The 21,505-nt window shown below is 32.0% G+C and overlaps 2 protein-coding genes across 3 annotated transcripts in view; one reads left to right on the forward strand and one right to left on the reverse strand.

Annotated features, from left to right (window-relative positions):
* Window positions 1-2,189: 2,189 nt before the first annotated feature.
* Window positions 2,190-12,260, reverse strand: LOC139530013 (vesicle-associated membrane protein 8-like). Of its 2 annotated transcripts, none has more exons than XM_071326040.1 (6): window positions 12,169-12,260; window positions 9,650-9,780; window positions 8,790-8,855; window positions 7,423-7,524; window positions 5,439-7,096; window positions 2,190-4,823 (listed from the first exon to the last, which is right to left on the reverse strand). In XM_071326040.1, coding segments are annotated over exons 1-4 (273 nt in total). In that variant the 5' UTR covers window positions 12,171-12,260; the 3' UTR covers window positions 2,190-4,823; window positions 5,439-7,096; window positions 7,423-7,450. The 2 variants fall into 2 exon arrangements, with proteins under 2 accessions (XP_071182141.1, XP_071182140.1); XM_071326039.1 differs by having other exon boundaries at window positions 8,712-8,855.
* Window positions 12,261-12,424: 164 nt separating this feature from the next.
* LOC139529977 (importin-7-like) overlaps window positions 12,425-21,505 on the forward strand; it is a 44,752-nt gene continuing 35,671 nt past the window's right edge. The window contains exons 1-8 of the mRNA XM_071325979.1: window positions 12,425-12,629; window positions 14,072-14,153; window positions 14,975-15,131; window positions 15,937-16,095; window positions 16,572-16,728; window positions 18,328-18,417; window positions 19,554-19,648; window positions 20,125-20,195. Of these exons, the coding sequence (XP_071182080.1) occupies window positions 12,546-12,629; window positions 14,072-14,153; window positions 14,975-15,131; window positions 15,937-16,095; window positions 16,572-16,728; window positions 18,328-18,417; window positions 19,554-19,648; window positions 20,125-20,195 (895 nt within the window). The 5' untranslated portion in view covers window positions 12,425-12,545. The remainder of the gene's footprint in view (window positions 12,630-14,071; window positions 14,154-14,974; window positions 15,132-15,936; window positions 16,096-16,571; window positions 16,729-18,327; window positions 18,418-19,553; window positions 19,649-20,124; window positions 20,196-21,505) is intronic.

Raw genomic sequence — 21,505 nt, forward strand, 5'->3', positions numbered from 1 at the left:
TACTGATCTATGAAATGAGGTCGAGGTCAAATGAAAACTATCTGGCGGCCATGAGGAAACTTCGTAACATAAGGCATCTATATACAAAGTATGAAGCAGCCAGGTCTTCTGCTTTCTAAAACATAAAGCTTTTTAAGAAGTTAACTAACGCCGGTGCCGCAGCAACTGGATCACTATCCCTATGTCGATTTTTCAGCGACAAACGTTGCAGGCTCGACAAAAATGAAATAAAGGTAAAATTTAAAGCACAAGTAATCCTACAGGAAGACAGTTTTGATGTCAAATGCGTTATGTAGATCTCATCATTTGCAATAGTTTTGCCTCTGTCAGATTTTCACTATCTACAGTGGTTTTCAAGATAGAAAATTTGTATTTTTCACATGTGTTCCATCTTAAGCCATGTCGGTCATTTTGATTGGCCGACGGGTCTTCAAACGTTTCTTTTAACAAGATATCCCAATGAAGATTGCAGCCATGTTTGGTTAGATTTAGCTCAGTAGTGAATGGCAAAAGCTCACAAAAGAGTTTTGAACCTGGTGAGCTAAAAGGTAACGCAAGTGCAATAACTCCAATAAGACAGATTAACTTAAAAGTAATGCAAGTGCAATAACTCCTGTAAGGCAGATGAGCTTAAAAGTAATTCAAGTGCAATAACTCTTATAAGGCGGGTGAGCTCAAAGGTGATGCAAGTGCAAAAACTCCTATAAAGCAGGTGATCTCAAAGGTGATGCAAGTGCAAAAACTCCTATAAAGCAGGTGATCTCAAAGGTGATGCAAATGCAATAACTCCTTTTAGGCAGATGAGCTTAAAAGTGATGCAAGTACGATAACTCCTATAAGGCAGATGAGCTCAAAAGTGATGCAAGTACGATAACTCCTTTAAGGCAGATGAGCTTAATAGTAATACAAGTGCAATAACTCCTATAAGGCAGATGAGCTCAAAGGTGATGCAAGTGCAATAACTTCTATAAAGCAGGCGAGCTCAAAAGTGATGCAAGTGTAATAACTCCTATAAGGCAGGTGAGCTCAAAGGTGATGCAAGTGCAATAACTTTTATAAGGCAGGTGAGCTTAAAAGTGATGCAAGTGCAATATCTTCCATAAGGCAGATGAGCTTAAAAGTGATGCAAGTGCAATAACTTCTATAAGGCAGATGAGCTTAAAAGTGATGCAAGTGCGGAGTTGTCTAGCTGTAATTATAGATATATAGATCTTGATAGTTATAAAAGTTCTGCTTCTGTCAGATTCTCCGTTTCCATTCTCAATTCTATATGACATCCAGGACAAAAATATGTACACTTTTAACAATTAATCCAGAAATCACAGGGGCCGATCCAGCCATTTTCAAAAGTGGGTTTCCCAATAGAGGATAAAAAATGAGGTTCCATACATATGTCCCAATTCAAATGAATTAACTGTTAAAAAGGGGGTTCTAACCCCTAGCTCCCTATACATATGTCCCAATTCAAATGAATTAACTGTTAAAAAAGGGGGTTCTAACCCCTAGCTCCCCTCTTTTTTTGAATTGAATATTGTTGAATACTGTTCATTTTGTGGGTACAGGTTAACCACCAATTCAAATGATCAAAGAATTAGATATTTTCCATAGGTTTGTGTGCAAACCTTGGCAAAACTACTAAATTACTGAGTATCCACGAGATGTTAGTCTATTCACAAAAATTTGTACCCAGGAAATTAATACCACCATTTTAGCACCCTAAATTAGGACAAGGACATTCGATAAATCATATGGACATTAATAGTCATATTCTTATTACAATGAACATATAGTTTTATGTTTGTCATTTCTGGGACTTTTACAGCTGACTATGTTGTATGGGTATTGTTGCTCATTTTGATAGTAATGCTGTCACTAATAGAGGTCTCACTGCATGTTCATTGAATCTCCTCCCTGATAAGGCTAAGACCAGTACTTGGGTGGGGGCATTCAGGAAGTTTGTCCAGTCTCGGATGTCTAAACCTCCATATTATTTTTACATTGGTAAGCGATTACGTCAAATTTATCACAAGACTTCGAATGCAATGCAGTTCTCTAAATCAACGTCTCTGGTGTTAAGTTGTCTCATTGGCAATCATAACACATCTTCTATTTTTTATATATAAACCAGACCAGCAGTCCTAACATATATGGCATGTTGTTATATTTTTTTACAGCAAAAAGCAAGATGCTTGTTATAATGATATTTTTTTTTATTTCATTAAATATATATGACAGAATAAGTTATACAAAAATAAAAAATAATCTTAGAGGTTTGTTCCATAAAAATAGTAAAACTCTTACATTGTCTGACTATTAAATAAGCTCTAAAATCATATATGAATTCAATAGAGAATCAATATTTTGGACTAATTAGCATATTTATAAGTAAGGCATTGTATTGATAAAATACTGTCGATATACACTTATTTGTCATCACCAGCTATAGATTTCTATTCAGTTAAAATGTCTTTAAAATGAATGCCCCAGTATATTCATGAGGAAATAATATTCTTTTAGAATTACTTCATATGAAAATTTGAACAAGTAGATTTATTTTTAATTTTGACTGAAATCATAAAAACATAAAATAAAAATAATCACACTTTCAAATCTGAAGCTCAATTAAAATGAAGAAGGATGAAAAATACAAAATATGTTTTTTTATCTTTTATTACAGATGAAAATGTTTACTTTATAAATAAGTTATTGAACTGCAAGCATGTTTGGAAAGTAAATTGGTCTTTACTTCATATTGATAAACAGGTCAATTTATGAGGATATTTTTCAATTTATGAATGAGTGCTCTATAAAATTCTTATGCATATATTATTGAGGGGGAGGACAGGGGGTACCCTTCTCCCACCCCTCTTCTCCTATCCACCCCCGTTCTCCTTTCTCCCATTAGAATAAAACATCTCCTTTTGATATTTTTTCTTGAAATATTAGATCATTTTTTAAAAGGAGAGATATTTTATTTTTTCTCCTTTCTCCAACTTTTTCTCCTTTCTCCCAGCCTTCCTCTCCTTTCTCTCTGTCTCCCTTACCCCTGTCCTCCCCCTCATTATTGTAAATTGCATAATGCCAAAGAAATCTAAAACAAATTCCATGGCATGGCATACAAATCTGTTAAACATTAATGTAATAAATAAAACTGACCACTCAAATACGATATCAACAAGCGAATAAAACTGACCACTCAAATACGGATATCAACAAGCGAATAAAACTGACCACTCAAATACGGATATCAACAAGCAAATAAAACTGACAACTCAAATACGGATATCAACAAGCGAATAAAACTGACCACTAAAATACTAATACATGTACATGTATTAACAAGCACATTTTAGCTCTTCAATTTTATAAACAATTTTTCAAAGGAATTCCTGACTCAGGCTGAAATGTTTACTGATTTAATATATTCTACTGACTGCAGGTTCACAAATTTTGCCTGCAATTATCATCGTGATTGTTGAACAGTGTACAAAAATGCAAGACAAATTATTGAGAAACTGAAAACACAAAAATAATGCTTTTAATATCAAAATTGAAATGTGCATTTAAATATTTGTAATATCAATTCCATTGCCATTTCCCCTAAAACAAATAAATACATCAAACAATTTTCAAAGTTTTCAGTAGAGTGGGGTGCTCATTTTCGCCACAAGTTTCCATGTTTTCTGCACTTTATGTTTAGGTCCTCATGTTTTTGAAGTATACTGATAATTTTATAAGAACACAATATCAAAAGCAAAATCTTCTTAGCTTGAAATAGTGTTTCTTTAAAACAAAATCATCTGAAAAGTTAAATTAAAGACTATATGAAATTTTATGATGTTTTGTCAAAGGGGGACACATATTCACTGTTTTTACACATCTATTTAAAACCAGTAAACTGTAGCATTAAACAATATAAATCAATTTCATTATAGACATTTCAAAGGTGTAAAGAACTGAAATTTATAGGGTAATCAGTCAAAGAATTACTTACAAATATTTCTTTGAAATCATGTTTTTCATTCAGGAAATTGACCGAAAATCCTAGTCCGTTTTTTTCGTCTGTGCCGAAATTTTGTTTAAGTTTATAGATTATCATATTTGTTATAAAAATATAGTTTACCAGCATATTTCTTCCATTTCAGCCATCCTTTGAAGATTTTACACCTCAAAATCATAAAACGGTGAAATTGTGTCCCCGGTGAATATGAGCACCCCACTCTATATTGTAAAAACATGCTCTTCAATGGAAAATTTAAGTCCACTTTAAGCAATGGGTTTGATAATTAATATTACACAACACATTTTGAGGTTTTGTTTAATCTTTTCAGTTCTAAAACCCAAACATTATTTTTTTTAATCTATAAGCAATATTTACACCAGTTTTCTCTCATAATATTTATTGAATATATCTTTAAAACAGAATTTGCTATGCTACCTCAAATATAAAACACACTGATAGCCTCTTTTGACATCCATTATATGCAAAGTTCATCAAGGACCATTAATTCATAAGTCTTTGACAAAAACTCACAATAACAAAATACCAGGGTTATGTTAAACATAAATAAACAAAAATATACATATACTTATTGCACATTATCACAGAAGTTGAATAGTAATAGAATCAATAAAATTACAAAATGAGATTTTAATTTGTTTACAGCAGAATGCATTTAGTGTGTAGGTAAAGGTATTATCTTTGGTTAGCTAGCTTGCTAGCTGAACCTTGGAAGTCGTTATTTGGTAGGTATAATACCCTCCTTTCTGAGTAGTCTAGTCCTACAGACAGATAGATTGGTTATCTGTCGGACTAGTCTACTCTTAAGGTAGATAGGGTGTCTTCCTCCATCTTGGATTTTGAAATACTAGAAAACAAGGTCTAGATCTTTGATGAAATGTGCAAATTTTTATAGTAGTAGGTAATTCATGTGTAAGAATTTTCATTGTAATATAGAAAATGCCATGTTTGATCATATTTATGATTGTATTTTACAAAAATAAGAATTCTTTTGTTGGATTCATTTTTTTCCAACTTTGTCAAATAAGGGGAGGCAACTCAAATGCAAGGGCAGATAATCCAGATAGTGTTACTTTTACAATAGAATGTGTTAGGAATTTACCCATTTTTACATGTAGCAAGAAAACGAGTTCGGTGACACCATTTTTTCTTTTTCTTATCTGAAAGCATAATATTGAAGCTATCTTCTCATATTTTATCTCAAAATTCTATGGTGTGGTTTGCGTTTTATGGCGGAAAAATGGGTTTTCCATGCATAATCTATACAAAATCTTGACAATTTTGAACAACCTGTAGCGTGAAAATAAGTCCGGTGACCCATTCTTTTTATTAATGTTTTTAAACAAGCAGGATATGAACTACATTTTAGCAAATTATTTAAAGATTCTATGGATTATAATTTAGACACCCCATCTACCTTAAAGGAGGTTAGTTTACCTTACCTTATAATGATTTCACTGTTCAGCTGGCAAGAAAGCTAACCAAAGATATTCCTTTTACCTATATACTCAAGGCCTTTTGCTGTAAGTGTTACATTGACATAAGTAAGCGGTGTTTATAAAACATCAGGCAGATGGCCATTTTTCAAAAGTAGAAACCAGTAAGACAATTTATACATTAAAGGAATGGCAAATAAAAACATTTAAAATTCAAATAAAATAAAAAAGATATTGCAGTTATATATGATTGATTTGATTTGATTGATTTCATGCTTGATTGCCTACAGCTTAGTTAGGAAGTGAGAATGTGAACCATGACATGCTTGATTGCCTACAGCTTAGTCAGGTAGTGAGAATGATAACCATGACAAAAAATAACATTTACTAAAGTCATTTTCCTCATTATAAAAATAATATTTATTTTATAATCAAGAACAAGTTAACAAAAGGTGGGACTATATTTGTAAGTATTAGACTGTATTGGATAGATATTCTTAAGATCACATCAAAAATACTATGTATTCGAAATAAATTGCAGTATAAATATACAAGGTAACAGTAAAAACACAATGAAGTTAGCAGGTCAAATAAATATAACTGAACATTTCATAAATAGAATATCTCAAGGTTTTCACAAAGAGTCTGGGGAATTATATTTTTGTCGCAGTTCTAACATAGAATCTTGATGCCAATAAGGCTTCAGAGTCATGGACACCTATCAGTAAAAATCTATATGATTAAAATGTATTAAACATATCAAATAGATACGGGAAGATGTGGTGTGAGTGCCAATGAGACAACTCTCCATCCAAATAACAATTTAAAAAAAAGTAAACCATTATAGGTCAATGTACGGCCTTCAACACGGAGCCTTGGCTCACACCGAACAACAAGCTATAAAGGGCCCCAAAATTACTAGTGTAAAAGGTCATAAGAAGAAAAAACTATTCTCTCTCTCTCTCTTTCACACAACATATTTACAATTAAATATTACAATACTCCACTCAGTCTGAATTACTATGACATATATTATCAAGACATACAATTAAATATTACAATACTCGACTCAGTCTGAGTTATTATGACATATATTATCAAGACATACAAACAAAATAATTTTATTATGGATTTCTGGTATCATATTTATGTTTTGTTTCTGAAAATACACTTTATTATTTTAAAAGTATTGAATGCTTCTTTTTGTAACTTCAATGGGGTGCAAAAGCGTTGATTGAAGTACATTTTGTATGAAGCCAAGAAGCGCCATTCAAAAATGTGCACATGGTCAACCCTTTTACAACCCTATGCAGTTACAAAAAGAAGCATTCAATACTTATAATTACATTTTTTAGCTAGGTTCATGAAAACACGATTTAATCAAGTTTTTATTTAATTTACCTGTGCAAGTTATTTAGGGACCTCATGTCATCATGAAGGATACATTTTATTGTGTAATGAAATAGATTAAGAATAACGCGAGATTGCAGTGTAGCCAATAAGAATAACCTATTATAATGAAACATACATCTAATGTAATTATTAGAGGATACTAATTTAAAAGCTTATAAAGCATGTATAAGTGTGTTACATGCTGATAAATTTGTTCATAAAATCTTTATCTCACAGTATATACATATATTGCTTATGTTTTTAATCTATAATCTCTTTATTAATATAGTCTATCTAATATTAATTGATACTTTTACTAGTAAATATTTTAAAAGCAGTTTACTTAATGTGATAAACCAGTAATTATTTTTGAATTTTATAAAGAAATGCTCATTTTATTTTTTTATATAAATGTACAGTTGTCTGATGTGTTTTAAAGTGTCTCAAAAGTCTATTCTAAGGCTGGATATTTGATCTCTGTTTGTATTATGAATTGTTGTATATATATATTGTCTGATCAAATATGTGACACTATAATAAAATAATTATTTATTTTATTTATTTATTTTTATTTATATTCTCTAAGAGCATGTGGTAATGATCAGGTTGACATTATGTACGTCTCATTTTTATGATGCCCACTGCCTGAGTCTTTATCCCATGGTTTAACTGTGACTACAATAAAAAGATCAAAGAGTAAATTTACTGTCAGACTTTCAGACTTTGAAAAGGATGATGATTTTTCACTTCAAAGTCAACTTTTAAAATATATTGTTAAGCTGATTATGGAAAAAATGTTTTAAGATATCATAGAAATTCTATTTGTTTCACTAAGAAAGGTAAACATAATCAGATACTTTTTTGATTTGTCAGAAGTTTTAACATTTTCTATAATATTATCAGTTTTGTTTCTTTCATTTGTTATAATAATCATAACTTCTTATAATCTAATAAACAAAACCATCCCTTCATTATTATCATTTGTTGAGTTCAAGCTATGTCACCCTAAGCCAATTTATGAATGTGCCTCATGTATGTTATTTTAAGCATAATAAATTAAAATTTTAAATTTTGCTGTCTTAGTACATACATGTGACTTCAAATATTATACAGCTAACAGATATAAGAAGATTTTGTATGAGTGCAAATGAAACAACTCTCCATCCAAGTCACAATTTGTAAAAATAAATCATTATAGGTCTTCAACACAAAGCCTTGGCTCACACTGAACAGCAAGCTATGACGGGCCAGTTTGATTTGTAATATAATTGATATTACATCTAGTTAACTTTCAAATTTGTTTCCTTACAAAAAAAAGATACATTGGAAAAAAATGTTGCAATACAGATTATACTGTATCAACACACCGGGTAATTCCAATCAGATTGGGATCAGAATAGAGAAGAGCAATTAATAAAATGTTTGTAACAATGGTTAGGTAGTATTGTGATTCCCATGGAGCATACATTCTTTTAATATACAAACTTTTCATTGATTGCTCCTAAGAATTACAATTACTCTGTGTTATAGAACAGGATACCCAGTGTAAACAAAAAACTGGTTTCATGTTACCGACTTTTGAGTCTGGATTTTAATTTTTTTTCTCTCAATATAAACCAATTATATGATTTTACTTATTCTGGTTGCTCTTACTTGACTTGGTACCAGAATATGATACCACAGAAAATTTAATCTGTCCAAAAATTATATAATCCAGAGTCAAAATTCAGAAATATGAAAATAGTCTATTGTTTTCCAAAAAATGTCAAGACGTTTGTGGTGAGGGATTGTGTGTTCATAAGTACATAAACTTTCAAACTGACACTTGGAAAAGAATTCAACAGTAAAATACAAATACTTACATAAAATGACAAGAATTATTATTGCTATAACAACAGTTATCACTATTATCAATATACAGGTCATTTTAAAATTCTTACAGCACATCTTCCTTCGTAGGTCTCGTGATCGAGACTTAAACTGAATGGAACTAGCAGTTAAGTCCTCTGTAATGTAAAAATTACATGCATATTTCAATTTGTAGCAAACCAAGAAAATATATGTTTTTCATTAGTTATTAAATTGGCTTTCTTTGAGTGTCATCTTAGTTCTGTATTTTGGGTTTTTTGTTGTGGCTTTGTGCAAATCTGATGCATAAAGCTATTCCAGCTGATTTTAGAATTACGTTCCAACATGTATGTTCTACTATCAAATCACTGTCCAAGATTTGGGGAAGGTTGAGGACTCTGAATCATTTTTAATCCAACACATTCTATATGCCTATATTTTAGTCTTTTTCAGGCTGTTGGTTTTTTTTATTTTTGTATCATTTCATTTTTGGTAACCCTGGGGTCTTTTATATCTTATTATTCATGAGTTTTGTAAATTATTGTGAGCTGTTGAGTAGCCTATAGATGTTAAAGTCCTTGTTCATTGGTTTCTAGTAGATACATTTTTTGTAGTAGTTTCACTAGCAATCATATCTTATCTTCATATTTTTATATTGGCAGAATATAAAAGGTTACAAGCCTTTTAAAAGACAATGTACTTAACAAAAACATCTGACTTAAAGAAGGCCGTACGGTGACCGACAGTTGTTAATTGCTGTGTCATTTTGGTCTCTTGTGGACAGTTGTCTCATTGGCAATAAAACCACATCTTCTTTTTCATATTTATGAGCTAACATTGTATATGTAACATATACACAAAAAATATTTTAAAACACTTGTTTGTGGTTATTTAGTTATTTAACTGAATGTTGCCACATCTACATTAAGTACATTAACATTGTTTTATTTACCTGAACGATTCTGCAAATCTTCAATTTTCTCTCCACGTTCCAGAACTTTTTCAACATTGTCCTTCAAAAGATGTGTTACCTCGTTGACATCTCCCTGTAACCTGTCTATGTGATCCGTATTGTGACTTGACCTGCATAATTAAAAAGATTAGCACTTTTTAGAGAATTGTAATGCTCTTACAGAAATCCTGAATCAAAAGTTCACATAGTTATATATTGATGGTGTTTCTAATTGTACACCATAGCACATCTTTATATTGGACATTTTTGGGGGAAAGGATACCAGGCATTCAGAGGTACTACTTGTCCATTTATTATGTACAAGTACATGTAATTTTTATTAACTTGAAGAACTTTCAAAGTAAATATCACTAATTTTATATATAGTAAATTTGTAAGGTACTTATGCCAGTGTATTTTGTTTACAATGTACTTGTATAGGTAATGAAGCATTGAACTTTAATAAAAAAAAATATGAGTTAACCTGAGAAAATTTGTTGAAGGCACGTTTTTAGAACTCAAAACATGAGAACTTTGTGGGATTAAAAAAAAAATTTACCTACATGTACAAGTAAATTTTAGGAAAATTAAGGGGAGATTATTCAAACAGTATAATTAACAAAATTAATATACAAATATCAAATGAATGTAAGTACTTAGTATATTAAGTATTTACTTGTACAAGTAGAACCCCGACTATCAGACATACCAGAGTTCTTGATAAGCGGTGGTCCTAAGAATGTTTTGACCACCAAAATTTGCAAAAAAGACCAGCCTATTACAGCCTTTTGCAATAGAAATGATAGTGAAAACCAGCATATTTCCCTCAAGGACCACCAGGAGAAAAAAGATTTCAAGAACTCTGACTAACTGCTGAAATATGCAGAATATATCTTTGTTTCAAATAAAGAAATACTTGGCATGAGTTAAGTTTTATCCTGTCCTCTACTATAGACAAAATTTGACAAAATATTTCTTTGCATATATAAGAAAATAACCATCACTGGAAGTTACCTTGTTTTGAACCTCCCAAGATACATATTTATCACCCAGAAATTTACTGCAGTGAAATGTAGGATTAATTTCCTACCAGTCAAATTCAAGGGAATATTTTTTTACCATTTTTCATATGCAACTAGATGTGACATAATATGATTTGGTGGTATTACACCTAAAAGAAGGTAAGAGGCAAGACTTCTTCTTATCTTCATGATTTAATCGCACTGAAAGAAAAACACCTACTCTGTCAGATACCAGAATACAGCAGCCCTATCACATGTACAATGTAAGAACAACTGCATATGGCTAACAATCTTTAAAGTATGCAGGTGGTAAACTTTAGAATGAGCTTCCAGATAAGCTGTGTAAGCAATCATCTTTCAATCTATTCAGGAACTTGACAAATTCTTGCTTTGGCAACTCATGACAATGTTATATGCATGTAAAACCAGTTCACTTCTGCTACACAATAGACCACTTTCGAGTTCATCCGTCACAGAAAAAAACTTGTCAATTATACGCGCCTTTATGACGTCATTTACCAGATAGAGAGGGTCGCCTGTATCCCTGCACTATTTACGTTCATCAAGCGTCTTTGTGATCGTCATTGTGCAGGATAAACTAGAAATAATGGTTGTTCTGTAGGTACTTAATGACAATTCCCTAATGACAGCAATGCTGATTGTCAATTTTGAGAATTCAATTTGCCGACTTATTCGTACAATATAGAATTAATAATTTTCCAACCACTCGCTCAACATTGGAATGGAAGTGACTACGCCCCTAAACACACAAATGACGTTCACTAAAACCAGAGTTTTTGACAGAAATGCATCGAACTCGAAAGTTGTCTATTGCATTTAGTTTCATGCTTTTGTTTTCAGCATGGCTTTTTATTTTAATAATTAAGGGAGCTTCTGCTTATTTGTGCTTTGTCACTTACTTAACAAATCTGCATGCTTAGTGTTTTAACCTTACAAGTACATGCTTCAGTGGGAGTCTCTTTGGGGTGTTCTGATCCCAGATCCTGCTTACTGTTTTGTCAGATTCCAGTATCCTGCTTACTGTCCTTTGTATGTAAACAATTCTCTTTTTTTTCATAATTTCTGGTGTCCCGATAGACTTCATTTCCCATTATCACGGCACAATAGTTTGACTTCCACGTGTCATGCTTACAAAAAATCAGCAATACACACTTAGACCCCAATCAGACCCACTTCAGTGTTTCTCACCCTACAAGTTTATGATTCAGTGTTGTTAGCTGCTTGATAGAGCTTTATTAAATATAAAGAGCTTACATTTTTAATTGCTTTTTAATTAAGTTAACAAAATCAAATATTAAAGGCTTTATATCATATGGAACTACTTCTCTATACTAAATTCTTTTTATGATTTTTTGAAAATTTATTTGGAATTCTAACAATTTATACATCAACATATTTCAAAATACAATTTACAACAAATAACATATAATGCGAGGTTGTTTTTTGGCAATTCATTAATGTTTATATTTAACTTACATCCTTGATTATTGTGAAGTAATATAATTTTGAAAACACGTGAAAATGACAGTTTTCCACCTTCCCATATCAAGTTGAAAGTTCAAAGGGTCATGACCTGAAATATATTGTCGTAAAATATAATAATTAAAATTAATGAATCGAATAATTAGAAAAAATATATATTATTAAGCTATAATGTTCACTAATTGGTCCTCATTATTGAAATGTAGCTAATATTTTATTTTGTTATAAACTTCTTTTACAAATCTTCATCGGGAATTTTTACGTCATCGATGTCCTTTCTTGGCGCGATCACCGGCATGAACCTTGGTTTGGTCCAGAAGAAGACCAATTTAACTCCATTTCAATAACTTAAACACGCCTTAGAATATACAATGGAAGTCAACAGCATTGTAGAAGCCCTTCGGGCCACTATGGACATAAATAATAGAGAACAAGCAGAGAAACAGCTTCACGAGGTGAGAAAAAAATGCAAGACACGTTTTCCAAAATGGCCGACAACATGTGCGCTTTGACAGTTTTGAGTCATTTTAAAGAATATGGTACAACCAGTGATTGAAATCGACATTATTTTAAATACATAAAAAATATACTAAAATGTAAATAGAGATGTTTGAGAATTTATTGGCTTGATTGATTTAATAAATAATCAGTTTGAATAATTTTCTTTTAAAATGATTACTCATTAGACAATGTTAGATATTTAAGACATGATATCACTAAACAAGGAAATTATTAATTTTAATTTCCTTAAGATATGATGTCAAATTCAGACGTCTTCTGAGCACAAATTTTTATCCCAATTAAATTGTTCCTGTTGTCCTTGTGTGGAATGCTAGTCAATTTGTTCCAATACTGGCAATGTATATATAATATAATAAGATGTGGTAGACGTGCCAATGAGGTAACTCTCCATCTAAGTCGCAAGTTTTTAAAGAAAGACGATATAGTTTCAAGCCTATTTGTCCCAGATACCTTAACGGTGCATGTTTAAATTAAATTTCATTAAAAGATTTTGCTATTTATTTAAATGACCTGTTTGCATTGTTATCATTAAACTTTGTTCCAGAAGCTGTGTCTTGATTGGCAACTAAAAGATCTTTGGGTTTTTATATTATTTTTATTCAGTGGCTGATCCAGGGGGGAGGGGTTGGAACCCCCCTTTTTTTAGGCCGATCAATGCATTTGAATTGGGACGTACATGTATAATTGGAAACCCCTTTATCCTGGGTTGGGAACCCCCCCTTTTTGAAATGGTTTACTTTTATAAATTGTTATTTGGATGCAGAGTTGTCTCATTGGCACTCATACCACATCTTCCTATATCTAGTCACAATGTTTATAAAATTTGGATTATGAACCATTTATTACCACTGGGCCATGTTAGTAGGAAGGTTGGCACCTTCAAAAGAATTTAACCCTACCATGTTCTGTGTGTGCCTGCCCAAAATTTGTCGTATGGCACTTCTTATTTTCACATATAATTACTATTCAAATTGGATTTATCTTTAATATTTAAAGCTTTTTAAAGTTCCACTGAACCTGTGAATGTGGCAGTTGTTTTTATTTTTTAAATAGTACAAAACTGTAGTTCCAGTTAAATTCGTGGTCATGGGATTGCAGAAAACTTTTGCAAAAATGCAAAAATTACTTTTGCAAAAGTTTTCTGCAAGACCATGACCACCAAATTTAACTGGAACTACAGTTTTGTACTATTTAGAAAATAAAAATTGGAACATTATAAAGAATTTAAATCTTTTTGTTACAAATTTACTTTCATATGTAAATCCTTGTTCTTGTCCTGAACATGCATGAAATATTTGCCACTGGATGTGAAGCAAATGCCAACTAAGCTAGAATTAAAAAATGTACCTAACACAATTCATGTATGTTGATATAGGTTCACAAGATAATAGGATTCTCTCCCTTGCTGTTACAAGTTGTAATGACAGAACAGTTGGACATGCCAGTTAGACAAGCAGGTAATATATACATATATTGTCTAAATGAGCATAAGGGCCATAAAAAAGAATATGTTCGTGTGCCCTAACCCTACCTACCCAGAAAATAGCTGCCTACTCAAAATCTTTTATTGCCTTGATTAGAAAATATCGGATCTGCATGACAAAAAAAGCATCTGACACTTCCATTTCTCTTTTTCAAAATCAAAAAAAGAAACTACCTACCTACTTACCCACTGTCTCTACTTTGGGTAGGGTTTGGGCAAACCAAAAATATTTTTAAGTGTGGCCAAGCATATAATTGAAAATTGATTGCGTATACAAATTTCTATTTTCTCACAAGATGATACATATTTAAAGATACATTTATCAAAGGGCAGTACTAATGTCATGTAATTTAAATAAAAATTTGCATTATTCCAAATATAAATAAAATTCACTTTTTTCCCATAATGTACAAAAGACTCAACATTTAAGTTTGTCAACACACTTTTAATCACTGTATATATGATTTGACATGGTTTAATGTTTTCATATTTAAACCTTGTTTGGACTTTACTCGATACAATAGTGTCAGATTTGTGCAAGTCTTTCAGACATGTACCAATATGCATGTATAGATTAAGATTTCATTGACACTACTATTTGTTATACCCTTAGGGGGTTTCAAAGCCAGCTGAATAGTTTGTTTGAAACTCTTCTATTCTTTCACCAAGCATATTATTGTATTGAAATTTTAATCCAAACTTAACTTCTAATAAGAATTAAGTTTAAAACTAAAAGAATTGCAATGGTTACACTTCTTGTTTGTTGTGCTACATTCTGCATATGTTCATCATTAGGTGCCATTTACCTGAAGAATGTGTTGACCCAGTCCTGGCAGGAAAAGGAAGTAGAGAACCCAGGAGATCCTGTGCCATTTAGTGTTCATGAACAAGATCGTCAACAAATCAGAGATAATGTCATAGAGGCCATCATACATGCTGCAGGACCAATCAGGTAAAATAAAACATCAATCAAACATAAAAACAACATTGTCTCTACACACAAGTTACACTGTAGTCAATAGCAATTTTACAGAGTCAATCTACATGTATAAATGAAAAACCACTGAGACACATTGGTCTCAAATCATTAGGTTAAATAAAAATTCCACAGAAAGTCAATAATGAATTAATAAAAAAAAACTTGGGTGTTGGTCAAAGTTTATATTGCATGAATGAATAAAAACACATTTCAAATAATCAAACAGCTGCCTTATACAGTACAGCTTGCTAAAACTGGAATGATTTCACTTGCTTTGTTATACCCCCGCTTTAAAAAAGGGGGGGTATACTGTTTTACCTCTGTCTGTCAGTCCGTCCGTCAGTCAGTCCGTCCCATGAAACTTTCGTCACATTTTTCTCAGGAACTACACATCCACCCTTTCTGTAATTTGGTATCAACATTTATATATGTCAGCTATACCGTGTGATGCGTTTTCAGATTCATCACTTGACAACTTCCTGTTTACCGAACACTTGTCTGATTTTACACATGATAGCCAAGTTGAAAATTTTCGTCACATTTTTCTCAGGAACTACAATACAAGGATTTCTGAAATTTGGTTTCAGGATTTATATAAGTCAGCTATACTGTGTGATGCGTTTTCAGATTCATCACTCGACAACTTCCTGTTTACCGAACACTTGCATATTTTTACACTATTAATATTATCCACTTGCGGCGGGGGTATCATCAGTGAGCAGTAGCTCGCAGTTTCACTTGTTTATAATATTCTACAATAAACTTGTACTATTTACAGGTCCCAGTTATGTGTTATTGTGAGTCACATCATAAAGTGTGATTACCCAGGTAGATGGGCTGTTTTACCAGAGAAGATTGCCACTTTTATCCAGTCAGAAAATCCCATGCAGTGGATGGGAGCTTTGATGACTTTGTATCAAATGGTTAAAGTTTATGAGTAAGTTATATGCAGCGTTGTAGGATAGTTAAGGTTTTATATCTATCAAATAGCAGTGAAAGTGTATTACACTATAAATAACCTATGCATATAGTTAGACCAAATAAAAATATATGTGTTGTTACAGTTACCCGAATGACCCTCTCAACTTAATTGAGAGATCCTTTTTTGTCGAAAATTAAACATTTATAATTAAATTTAGACTGCTGTCATCTGAATTTCCCCAAGAAGTTTCTTAATGGCTAAGAAATCTACAAATTGATAACAGAAGGCAACTAAAATGAAAAAAAAAAGTAACATAGATATAGGAAGATACTGTACGAGTGCCAATGAGACAACTCTCCATCCAAATCACAATTTATAAAAGTAAACTATTAAACATGTCTATATATTACAAACACTGTTTAGAACTTTGATCAGCATTTTGAAAACCGTTTACTGGAATATGGAATGATTATCAAAATCTAATGTTTTAGATACAAAAGACCTGATGAAAGAAAGATACTCGATGATGCTATGGGAATAATGTTACCATTAATATACCAGAGGATTTCATTCATGATGCAGGACCAATCAGAAGCCTCTGTCTTACTACAGAAACAGATACTAAAAATTTATTATGCCTTTATTCAGGTAAAATTTATCAGAATATGTATTCTTGGATAGATCAATGGTGTTTAGTCTTAGATGCATGATTGGTGGAAAGATTAGAACTTGTTCTAAATCTTTACTTAGGCACTGGCCTCCCTAACAACATGACAGGTTAGCTACTGTTACTAAATGTATTGTTGGGGTAAAACTGATAATACTTTTTATACTCAACATCTAGGGGTGTGTAAAATGGAAAAAAGGGGGGGGGAGCTGTTGGTTTTTTTTTTCATTATATTACAAATAGATTATTTTGAGTGATCATTGCGATCATACCACATCTTCTTTTTTATATTAAGCTGTAGCAAGCAACATTCAGCGATTTCCACATGGAAAACATTCATCAAAACTTGCACATATTCCTTTTGAACATGAAGTTTATTATGTACTGTTTTAATTTTTACACACCACATCTACTTATTTTTATTTTGGGATGTGTCAATAGATTACAACTAACAATACCAGAAAAAAAGAGATAATTTTTTGAATTATTTGTCAATTTTTAAAAAGTTTGTATAACATCAAATGATGATAAACAAATTTTTCATGAAGACAGTGCTGCATTAATGTCGTTTTGACAGTGGCTTAACTGTCTGAAGTGACGAGATTTGTCGTAGTGCTGATGATGTATTTAAATCATATTTGGTAGGAGGTTACAATTTCGTTACGATATTGTTAGTTGTTTATTATTGTAGGACTTTGCTTATCTCGACACATCTGTAAATATGGTTTTGTCTGTGATATTTTATTAAGGTATAATGTAGTTTATCTTACTGTCGAGCCTGCAACTTTTGTTGCAGAAAGCTTGACATAGGGATAGTGATCCGGCGGCAGCGGTGTTAGCTCACTTCTTAAAAGCTTTATATTTTAGAAGATGGAAGACCTGGATGCTTCATACTTTGTATATAGATGCCTCATGTTACGAAGTTTCCGTCAGTCACATGTCCAATGTCCTTGACCTCATTTCCATGGTTCAGTGACCACTTGAAAAAAAAGTTCAGATTTTTTGTAATGTTGAATTCTCTCTTATTATAAGTAATAGGATAACTATATTTGGTATGTGCGTATCTTGCAAGGTCCTCATGCCCGTCAGACAGTTTTCACTTGACCTCGACCTCATTTCATGGATCAGTGAACAAGGTTAAGTTTTGGTGGTCAAGTCCATATCTCAGATACTATAAGCAATAGGGCTAGTATATTCGGTGTATGGAAGGATTTTATGATTTATATATTAGTCACGCAGGTTTTATTTGACCTTGACCTCATTTTCACGGTTCATTGCTCAGTCTTAAGTTTTTATGTTTTGGTCTATTTTTCTTAAACTATAAGTATTAGGTCAACTATATTTGTTTTATGGAAGCATTGTTAGCTGTACACGTCAGCCTGACATGGTTCATATGACCTTGACCTCATTTTCATGGTTCATTGGTCTTTGTTTAGTTATCTTGGTTAATGTAACGTTTATGTGACAGTTGTAATAAAGCTTTATACTTAGGACTATCAACATAATATCTATGATTAGTAAAGAAAGCGAGACATTTCAGTGTGTGCACTCTTGTAGTTTATATTACCGGTATTTTGTAGAATTTTTTGCCACAAGATGTTTTAACAAAAGAAGTGTTTACTCAGTGGATGGAAGTTATCAGACAGATTGTAGACAGACCTGTTCCTGAGGTAATTATAGAATGGGTCATTTAAAGGCTTTTCCTGAAATATTGTCCATGTCAAATGATGAAATAAACATTATTTATCTGACATTTGGTAGTCTGAAGATGACAGGAAAACATCAAATGATGAAAACACATTTTTCTTTGAAGGCAGTGCTATATTAATGTCGTTTTGACAGTAGCTTAACTGTCTGTCGTGAAGAGATTTGTCGTAGTGCTGATGGTGTTTGCATATGATAAAAAAAATATGAAGATGGGGTATGATTGCCAATGAGGCAACTCACCAGAGACCAATACCACAGCCCAGGCCATGTAAATTTCCAACAATCTGGCTTCCATGAATTATTGATTCTAATAGGACAAATACGGTCATTAAAAAACTGAAGCAAGGGTGGATATGCTGTGTGTGGCTGTTCTTTTTTACGCCCTGTTAGATAAAGCTGAAATATTTTTATAAATATGTAGCTTGTGTAGGTTATTTCGTGAATAACTGCTAGAAAAAACTTTTTAATACTTTAAATTCTCAAACCCAACATTTGTAATTTTTAATTTACATGTTTTTCTCGAAAGCTTTCGTCAAATCCAAAGTTGACATTTTGCAACTAAGGAGCCACCATGTTGACTTGCTGAAATGAGTAAATATGCGAAAAATGCAATAGAATAGAAAATAAAACAAAACCTACCTCAAAAATCAGTTTAAATACAATATCATACGAATTCCGATGGTTCACGTAACAGAAAACTTTCAACTTTCGCGGTTTCATTTGTATGACGTCATGTTTTGAAATGACTTTAATGCGCCAAAAAGATTGATAGACTTTCGCGGAATTTTATTTTCTTTTTATTTTCTTGATTTCTCCAACCTCTTGTGCATTACTTCTTTTTATTATGCATACAAATAAGGATAAAAGTTATTTTGTCTTTTTTTAATTGCACTTTTTAAAACAATAAACTCGGCAAAGGGTCTGCAAATAGGTTCCATGAATACATGTATATTTACGTGGGTAGTATATTGTAACAGCCATTATTATGTATATCACTGAGTCTGCGCTAAGTATATTTTATTGAGAAGTTTATCCTCACAGTGTTGTTTACAAAGCTAAAGAAGCACGTCATATTAGAATCTATAATAATATATTACAGGAAACCACCCAGATAGATGAAGATGAACGACCTGAGTTAGCATGGTGGAAGGTCAAGAAATGGGCAACACATATACTTGCTAGAGTGTTTGAAAGGTTTGTAAAAATATGCATTAGGACTATTCCATCACTGATTGCCATAATATTTTGCTTACCTTACTTTAGTTATTTCCTAGACCAATAAAACTGGCCCCCACTCATAGCCTAAAAGTGGCGTTAAAAAACAAAAATCAAATCGATATCCAATTGGCCAGCTGTTCATTATAATATATAAGAAGGACTTGTAAAGCAGAAGGAACACTTATGGAATGTATGGAAAATTGCTTAGGGTTTTCACATTGTACAGTCAATAATATTCTTTCCTCATCAGTCATTTTGTAGCCTAGACTTTGAAAATGTCATGGAATAGGTATCGTATGTTAAATGTTTATTGCTGTTAGCATCATGTTTGACAATGTAAACCAGTTAATTTTAGTGATAGTAATATCTTCAATTCTACTAGTCTTATTTTATTAAAAAAAAATATATCAGATATTGCAATACTTGTACATAATAAAGGTTACTTCTTATAGGTATGGAAGTCCTGGTAATGTGACAAAAGAATACAATGCATTTGCTGAATGGTATCTGAAAGCATTTTCAGGTAAGCTATATACATTCGAAATAACTGCTTTGGTAAACAAGTACACACATGTTTAAAAAAACTGATTCCTTTAGCTAGACCCTACAGGGAATTAATTCTTAATGTGTTTTTACACAGTGTGATTAAAATAAAAGATAATCTGACAAGCGGACGTCTGTGGACAGATCAGTTGTCATAGATGTGGGTATATTGTCAGAAACATTTAATACCTTTGTCTTCTGTCCATTGTTTAATAGTACAGTGGAAATAGAAGCACATAGGTGACAAACTACAACAGATCGCATGTTTTTGCTTTTTTTCTTTTTATGCCCCATTTATGGGCATTATGTTTTCTGGTCTGTCAGTTCATCCCGCATTAGGTTAAAGTTTTTGATAGGTAGTATTTGATGAAGTTGAAGTCCAATCAACTTGAAACTTGGTACACCACATGTTCCCATATGATCTTTCTAATTTTAATACCAAATTAGAGATTTTACCCCAATTTTGCGGACAACTGAACATAGAAAATTATAGTGCATCCGTGTACTATGGACGCATTCTTGTTTGGCTGTGAAATTTGTAATCAACTGAGAATGGAATTTTGTTAATGCTGTTATTCTAATGCTAGCAAGTTAAAGATTTAGTTGGCATGCTTGCTTTGTTTGTTTTCTCAAGCATTTTAATTAAGATTGTCATCTGCAACTACCAAAACTATTTCTAAGTATAATGTACACAAGCTGAAGCCCCACCTATCTTTTGATAGCAGATGTCAATCTTAATTACAATGCTTGAACAAACATTTATACAAATAAAGCAAGCAAGTCAACCAAATTTTTAACTGCTAGCATTAAGAAAACAGCTTTAATGTTTGATAAATAGTGGGGTTATACATTGCATACCTGTGGAACTCTTTTTGTGGTGAAATGTAAGCATGTATGTTCTTCCAATAAAAGAATTTTACTTCTATTTATATATATGTCTACTATTAAGATCCATTGATAGAAAAATGAAGTGGGCACTAGAGCGGCTTTTTTTTTTCTTTCAAAATACACCTTGTCTGGACTCCATTTTCTTAGAAGTTTCCAATAAGCAAATGATGAGGGGAAATGTGAAATTTGTGATTTTACCTCCAGTATAAAATTTCTCGTGTACACAAACCTGAAACCTATCATTTACAGTAAATATTGTTGTAGTTGATGGTGAATAATACGTAAAAAAAATCAGAATTATTCTGTTTGCTTTTCCCTGGGATCAGAAAGTGATTTAACTTTATATCAAATAAATTATATTAGTAAGAAAATAAGTCTTCTCCACTATAAATGAAATTGCCT

This window comes from Mytilus edulis, chromosome 7 (genome assembly GCF_963676685.1).
Source record: "Mytilus edulis chromosome 7, xbMytEdul2.2, whole genome shotgun sequence".
Lineage (NCBI taxonomy): Eukaryota > Metazoa > Mollusca > Bivalvia > Mytilida > Mytilidae > Mytilus > Mytilus edulis.

Excerpts from the sequence above, each read along its gene's own strand:
- LOC139530013 (XM_071326039.1), bottom strand. Across the intron at positions 8,856-9,649 it reads AGATTTGCAGAATCGTTCAG|AGGACTTAACTGCTAGTTCC; the intron begins GTAAATAAAACA and ends TTTACATTACAG. Across the intron at positions 7,525-8,711 it reads AATAATTCTTGTCATTTTAT|TCACAGTTAAACCATGGGAT; the intron begins GTAAGTATTTGT and ends TTTTTATTGTAG.